The sequence below is a fragment of the Syngnathoides biaculeatus genome, chromosome 23 (assembly GCF_019802595.1).
Source record: "Syngnathoides biaculeatus isolate LvHL_M chromosome 23, ASM1980259v1, whole genome shotgun sequence".
In the NCBI taxonomy this organism is placed as follows: domain Eukaryota; kingdom Metazoa; phylum Chordata; class Actinopteri; order Syngnathiformes; family Syngnathidae; genus Syngnathoides; species Syngnathoides biaculeatus.
Genome location: NC_084662.1, coordinates 11099905 through 11107321, shown reverse-complemented (window position 1 = coordinate 11107321; position 7417 = coordinate 11099905). Strand labels below are relative to the sequence as shown.

The 7417-nt window shown below is 43.2% G+C and overlaps 1 protein-coding gene across 1 annotated transcript; it reads left to right on the top strand.

Annotated features, from left to right (window-relative positions):
- The first annotated feature begins 94 nt into the window (after positions 1-94).
- On the top strand, positions 95-6497 carry hsp90aa1.2 (heat shock protein 90, alpha (cytosolic), class A member 1, tandem duplicate 2). Its single transcript, XM_061813228.1, has 11 exons — positions 95-254; positions 1980-2126; positions 2211-2577; positions 2656-2792; positions 3681-3998; positions 4111-4276; positions 4355-4545; positions 4622-4769; positions 4854-5122; positions 5611-5944; positions 6038-6497. Exons 2-11 carry the CDS (start codon positions 1980-1982, stop codon positions 6139-6141), a joined length of 2181 nt encoding a protein of 726 aa, XP_061669212.1. The 5' UTR covers positions 95-254; the 3' UTR covers positions 6142-6497.
- Positions 6498-7417: the final 920 nt, after the last annotated feature.

The window sequence follows — 7417 nt, the reverse complement described above, 5'->3', positions numbered from 1 at the left end:
TCATGACACTTCCGCTTGGGTAGTTCCCGCCCCGTTTTCCCAGATTGACAGGGAATCGGGACCAATGAGCGTTCGCCGTTTTGCCGGCAATGGCAAGGAAGCTTCCAGAGAGTTCCAGAAGCTTTGAGCTCGGGTCGGTTTCTGGAACACTCTTTGAGGAAAGCATATAAAGGAACGCGTCGTCGTCCACTTGCGTAACACTCGACTGAGCGCTTGCCAGTTGGAGTTAATTCTCCCCTAAAACCAGGACCAAGGTAAGTAAATTAGCCATTTGGAGTTTTATTATTTAAATCGTTATCAACGTTAGCTTTGAACGAGTTCATCTGATAGGAAGATGAAAGCGTGTCGCTTGCTACGTACCTGTGATTTTTATTTATTTTTTTTTAAATTATAAATCTGCTTTTGACTTGTCTTATTGTTGTTGTTAATATTACTATTATTTTACATAAAAACGTTGCTTTTAGTGTGTCATGATGAGGAACAAATCCATATCCATACTTTGCTGATAATTCAATTGAGGTTCGTAGTCAAATCTTTGCGGTATGGTTGGGTAATAAGATTTTCAATTATATATATATATATTAATCGTCAATTCATTGTGTTTTATTAACTCATGACTATTATTTTCCGAGCTTGTAATGGTTAGTTCCTTATGCGAGACGACCCACATGGCTTTGCCGGTGCACTTGCCAGATTTGGGATTAGGTGTAAAGCATTAAGCAAGATATACAATAAAGTTTTAACTTTTTTTTTTTTTTTTTTTTTTTTTTTTTTTTTGGAGGGGGGGGCGAATAAACTTGGTCAAAAAGCCGATTTGCCACATCCTGATGAATCACTATTCCAACGAGAATTTCCAGTATTACCTTCTCAGAGTACCTTCTAGAAACTTGTAGTTCCCGGTGAATTCGCTAGGTGGGGTTAGCGAGCGAGCAACCTCGAGAGGCGATCTTAGCTTTACGACGTTTCCAGGTTACGAACGGTGTGACGTGGACTGGTGGTCAAACGAAGGCTTGCTCACTTACTGTCTTGTGTTTAGAAGATTCCTCCGGAAATGTAACGGAGTGTATCTGATCTCATTTTAGTTAATAAAGCCCAATCATCGTTGAAAAAAAAAAATAAAAAATTGGATGTCGTGGTATTGGAGCACAAGATTTTATTGCAGTAGTCGGACGTACTGGAATCGTGGGAGCAAATTTTCCTAGTCATCTGATCCCTGTCTTGTTTCTCCCATCATGCTGTTTTTTTTAATAACTTTTTTGGCCATCACATATTTACAGTACTATGTCAAAAAAGATGGGGAAAAAATGTTAATACTACTACATAAAAATAAACATTTTAAAATTCAGATACGCTGACATGACAGAGACTCAGAGTAAACGTCTTTCTTGCAGCTGATCAATGATGTTATGATGGCATTATAACTGATCAGCAAAAAAATCCAATTATTGCCTAATCAAATCAGTGTAAAGTCTATTTGAAACCGACTGATTGGCCATGGGGCGGCACAGTGAATCAGCTGGTAAAGCGTTGGGCCTCACAGTTCTGAGGTCCTGGGTTCAATCCCGGACCCGCCTGTGAGGAGTTTGCGTGTTCTCCCCATGCCTGCGTGGGTTTCTTCTGGCCACTCCGGTTTCCTCCCGCTTCCCAAAAACGTGCAACATTAATTGGATACTCTAAATTGCCCCTAGGTGTGATTGGGAGTGTGGTTGTTTTGTCTCCATGTGCCCTGTGATTGGCTGGCGACCAATTCCACCTGCCCATTGACAGGTGGGATAGGCTCCAGCACTCCCCGCGACCCTCATGAGGATAAGCGGCAAGGAAAATGGGTGGATGATTGGCCATGTAGTCTTTGTTGCGTGTCACTCTTTAACGCCCGTGATTGACTGACTGACTGACAACCACTCCAGTGTGTCTCCAGTTGATTTTCAATTCTATAAATTGCGATCTGATAATAAATCCTTGCGTCTTTTGCGCCAAAGATGCCTGAGTCACAGGACCACCCAATGGAGGAGACGGAGACCTTTGCATTCCAAGCTGAGATTGCTCAGCTGATGTCTCTGATCATCAACACCTTCTATTCCAACAAAGAGATCTTCCTCAGGGAGCTCATCTCCAACTCCTCTGACGTAAGTTTCTTATTCATGATAGAAAACTTCTCAAGACATCAAGATTCCGTTCTTGTAATTCTTGATCACTTTTTCTTTCTTAAGGCTTTGGACAAAATCCGCTATGAGAGCCTTACCGACCCCTCCCAGCTGGACACGGGCAAGGAGCTGAAAATCGAAATCATTCCCAACAAAGACGAGCGCACCCTCACCCTGGTCGACACCGGCATCGGCATGACCAAGGCGGACCTGATCAACAACCTGGGCACCATCGCCAAGTCGGGAACCAAGGCCTTCATGGAGGCCCTCCAGGCCGGAGCCGACATCTCCATGATCGGTCAGTTCGGCGTGGGCTTCTACTCTGCCTACCTGGTGGCCGACAAGGTGACGGTCATCACGAAGCACAACGACGACGAGCAGTACGTGTGGGAGTCGTCGGCCGGGGGCTCGTTCACTGTCATGGCTGATAAGAGTAAGTCCATAACATTTATTTAGCACAGATTAGTCTCTGTAGACTGGTCTAACCTGGACTGACTCTCTTGTACTGCAGCGAATGAGCCAATTGGTCGCGGAACAAAGGTTATTTTGCACCTGAAGGAAGACCAGATGGAATATGTGGAGGAGCGCAGAGTCAAAGAGATTGTCAAGAAGCACTCGCAGTTTATTGGCTACCCCATCACACTATATGTAAGTAAAACGTGGACAAATCTGTTGCCCTGTAGCAGGTATGGTCCAAACTGACAGATTGGCCACATCATTTGTGAACTTGATTAGAAGTAATCGAAGTTATTTCATGGACAATTTTTGGCATTTGTAATAAGGCACTCTTAAAACTACAGTGTTACCTCCGGTTTTCAAATGAAAATTGAGTTTTTTTTAATTTTTTTTTTTTTTTTGCTTCGGTTTTCGTATGGAAATCGGTACTCGAACACCCCTAACAGAACACGTGCGGCCAGGCCAGCTGACCCACCCGCGTGGGGGGGACAACATAACTCGTGCGGCGGTTGATTCGAACAAATCGGTCCTCGCACCGCCTTCTGGAACTGATTGTGGTCGAGAACCGAGGCACCACTGTACTTGGTTAATTAAATGCACACGGAAAATTTCCGTTTTATTTGTATACATTATCAGTTTGACATTAAAACTTGGTCAATACAAATTCATTTTAAATGGCTAAATGAATGCAGCAAATCTAACAATAGCTGCTCATTTTTTGTCAAACAAGTGTGAAGTAAAAATGCTATTTTTATTTAATTTCTTTGACAGGAAATCAATTACTTAATTGCACACACAAATGGGTGAAAGAATTGACATTTTAAATAACCCGTAATTTCAGGCTGTAGCTTTTTGTGTTAATTTCTTGTGTGCATTTCCAGTTGTTGCTAGAGCAATAGAAATCCGAGACAAATTCACAACAGCTTCTGCCATATTTTTTTTTTTTTTTTCACACGATTGATTAAAAAATGCTTCTTGATGTCAGCTAGTCAATTGGGCTCAATAGTAACTGCCCCAAAATTATTTTCTACTTGTTTTATTGGATATAAACTCTTAATTGACGAAGTTCGTCTCGTTCAGGTTGAGAAGGAGCGCGATAAGGAGGTAAGCGACGACGAGGCAGAGGAAGCGGAGGAGAAGGAAAAGAAAGACAAGGATGACGAAGAGCCGGACGAGGATCAACCGGAGGTGGAGGACATCGGCGACGATGAGGATGAGAACGACAAGTCCTCAGACAAGAAGAAGAAGAAAAAGATCAAGGAGAAGTACATCGACCAGGAGGAGCTGAACAAGACCAAGCCGCTGTGGACTCGGAACGCCGACGACATCACCAACGAGGAGTACGGAGAGTTCTACAAGAGTCTTACGAATGACTGGGAGGAACATCTGGCAGTTAAGGTTGGTCAGATCTAGCAAAAGTCCTCATTCTGGATTAGAACCATAATTGTTAAACTGAAGAACTGATTTGACTTCGCTCCACCACACTTGCTCCAACTCTTGTTTTCATCAGCACTTCTCAGTTGAAGGCCAGCTCGAGTTCCGTGCGCTGTTGTTCGTGCCTCGCCGAGCTCCTTTTGATCTCTTTGAGAACAAGAAGAAAAAGAACAACATCAAGCTGTACGTACGCAGGGTCTTCATCATGGACAACTGTGACGAGCTGATCCCAGAGTACCTCAGTGAGTATTGACTCCGCTGAATATCTTTCATGCCCAAAGCAAATTCCTCATTTTTGTTTTTCCCCTCTGTCCTGGCAGATTTCATCAAAGGTGTGGTTGATTCTGAGGATCTCCCCCTGAACATCTCCAGAGAGATGCTGCAGCAGAGCAAGATCCTCAAGGTCATCCGCAAGAACCTGGTCAAGAAGTGCCTCGAGCTCTTCACAGAGCTTTCCGAAGATAAGGAAAACTACAAGAAATGCTATGAGCAGTTTGCAAAGAACATCAAGGTAGGTCGACGACCGTACTCCGCATCCCTCAAGGGCTCCCAAAAACCAGGTTGACTAATGAGCGTTTGTGTTTTAGCTTGGCATCCATGAGGATTCCCAGAACAGGAAGAAATTGTCCGAGCTACTGCGCTACTACACATCCGCTTCTGGAGAGGAGATGGTTTCTCTGAATGACTACGTGACGCGCATGAAGGACAATCAGAAACACATTTACTACATCACAGGCGAGTCTGCTGCACATTCCTTCACTTTGAGAAGCCGTTGAAACTCTCGAGACCGGCGTACTTACGAGAACGTATGCGCGGCAGGCGAGACGAAAGACCAGGTGGCCAACTCCGCCTTTGTGGAGCGCCTCCGCAAGGCCGGCTTGGAGGTCATCTACATGATCGAACCCATCGACGAGTACTGCATCCAGCAGCTGAAAGAATTTGACGGCAAGAACCTGGTGTCCGTCACTAAGGAGGGCCTCGAGCTGCCTGAGGACGAGGATGAGAAGAAGAAGCAGGAGGAGAAGAAGGCTCAATTTGAAAACTTGTGCAAGATCATGAAGGACATCTTGGAGAAGAAAGTGGAGAAGGTCAGCACTTAAAAACCAAATTGTCACCGTTGTTAAAAAAAAAAAAAAAATGCAATTAAGTTGCGTATCGGATTTAGAAGTCAACGTTGTCACTTAGTGCTGACCCAGGTCTATGACACAAAATGACTATCAGTCCTTTGTTCTCACAAACATGATGAGCTTTGGGTGACAGTACGATCCGATCATGCTAGTTTTCACATTTTACTCAACCAGGGACACCTGATTACTTAAAAAAAAAAAAAAATCTCTTCAGTAGAAGTTTTCTAGTCAGGACAGGCAACAAACAACTTTGACAGCACAAGCTTAAAACTTGGCCGATCTGATAAAATACCAATCGGCAGTTTTCCTTGCCATCCTCTGTACCTCGCACTAGTTCATTTTTTTTTTTTTTTATTTGCTAAAAAGATGGTGCAGGCCCAACTCTGTCTGAGAATCCCATAGAACTGTTGGCACGCCAAAGACTTTACTACTGGATCTCCTTCCCGCAGGTCACGGTCTCGAACCGCTTGGTGTCGTCCCCTTGCTGCATCGTGACCAGCACGTACGGCTGGACGGCCAACATGGAGAGGATCATGAAGGCCCAGGCCCTCAGGGACAACTCCACCATGGGCTACATGGCGGCCAAGAAGCACCTGGAGATCAACCCCGAGCACGCCATCATTAAGACGCTGCGGCAGAAGGCCGAGGCCGACAAGAACGACAAATCCGTGAAGGATTTGGTCATCCTGCTGTTCGAGACGGCGCTGCTGTCGTCGGGCTTCACGCTGGACGACCCGCAGACGCACTCAAACTGCATTTACAGGATGATCAAGCTGGGGCTCGGTCAGTGTTTGAGCTATTTTCCCTCTTCACTCGCAATTTTTTTTCTATGAATCAAATTTTTTTTTTTTTATTCCTTGTGGTCTCTTTTTGTAGGCATCGACGAAGATCCAACTCCAGACGACGCCGCCGACCCCGTCGAGGAAATGCCCCCGCTTGAAGGCGACGACGACGAAACCAGGATGGAGGAAGTGGACTAAACCCGCTCTACAAACCCTGAAAATGTTTTGTCGTTAATGTTCTACAAAGTTACTACTGGAAGAACCCTTGTTCATATTTCATTTTGGACCGCCCCACCCCCTGCTGTCTTTATGCAGTTCTGAATGTTTAAAACTTGTTCCCTTTTTGTATTTAGTCTTTGTTTTTTATTATTATTGTTGAAGCATTCCATGTTTGACTTGAACTGTAAATACAGTGCAAGAGAAATGGTGTAAAAAAAAAAAAAAAAAAATGTTGATCTTCAAATAAACTTGACAAAGAATTCATAATGAAAATGTTAATACGGTACTACTGGGTCACCAACAAAACCTTGTTTGGTGGCACAAACACTGAAAAGGATTCACATGCATTTAGAACCATAAGTAATATTTGTGAAAGTTTATTTCATTATGACTTAGCTGTACTGGTTTCAGCCGATTCGTTGCTATAAGAAACTAATACACTCAGGCCTTTCAGAACTGGTACCACTGACTGATACACAGGACCTTGACCTCGTCCTCACTGGGCCAGGACCTTAGATCATTTTTTCAGTGGGGCAACATTTAAGACAAGCCGAAGTCAAATTGTACCAGTAACATTTTAAAAACAAAGGTTAAATGATAGTACTAAAATACAACTGAACAGTAATTACTCATTCTTATCAAAGTATTGACAGACTGGATACCGCCTACACATCAATTGGCATGATTGATTGGAGCCAGTTGGCCGCCATCTTGGTACTCCCAAAATTTGTGGAGGACATGGTTTACAGATTTGAATAATGGCGGGGGTTTTCTCAAAATTTTGCATGTAGACTTAAAACTCGTGTGAGTTTGACATTTTTTCAGTTCTGGTAACATGAAGGATTTTTAATTGGACTCTGTAAGCCAAAAAAAAAAAAGCCCTGTGACTACCAAGAAACCTTGCATATTACCTTTGGCCAAAATATGCTGTGAAGCACTGTCATCATAACTTAGCAAAAAACGAAGCATTTTTTGTCATTAAAAAATCTATTTTAAGTCCGTTAGATATATTTTTGGAAATAAGGACTCGCAATAGGAAAAATACATGCTAAATGCATTGTTCAATTGTTTTCTCAGCGATTTCCCATTTCAGACAAAATTTAAACTTTATTTCCTTGCATTCGAAAATCAAATTCAATTTGCAGAGTTCTGTATTTTGAAATTCATCAAAAATTTCACTGAAAATTGTGTTTGCGGAAAATATTGACATCGCTTTTTTGCAGAAAAACCGTCGGCCGATAAAGGCGAAGCAGAG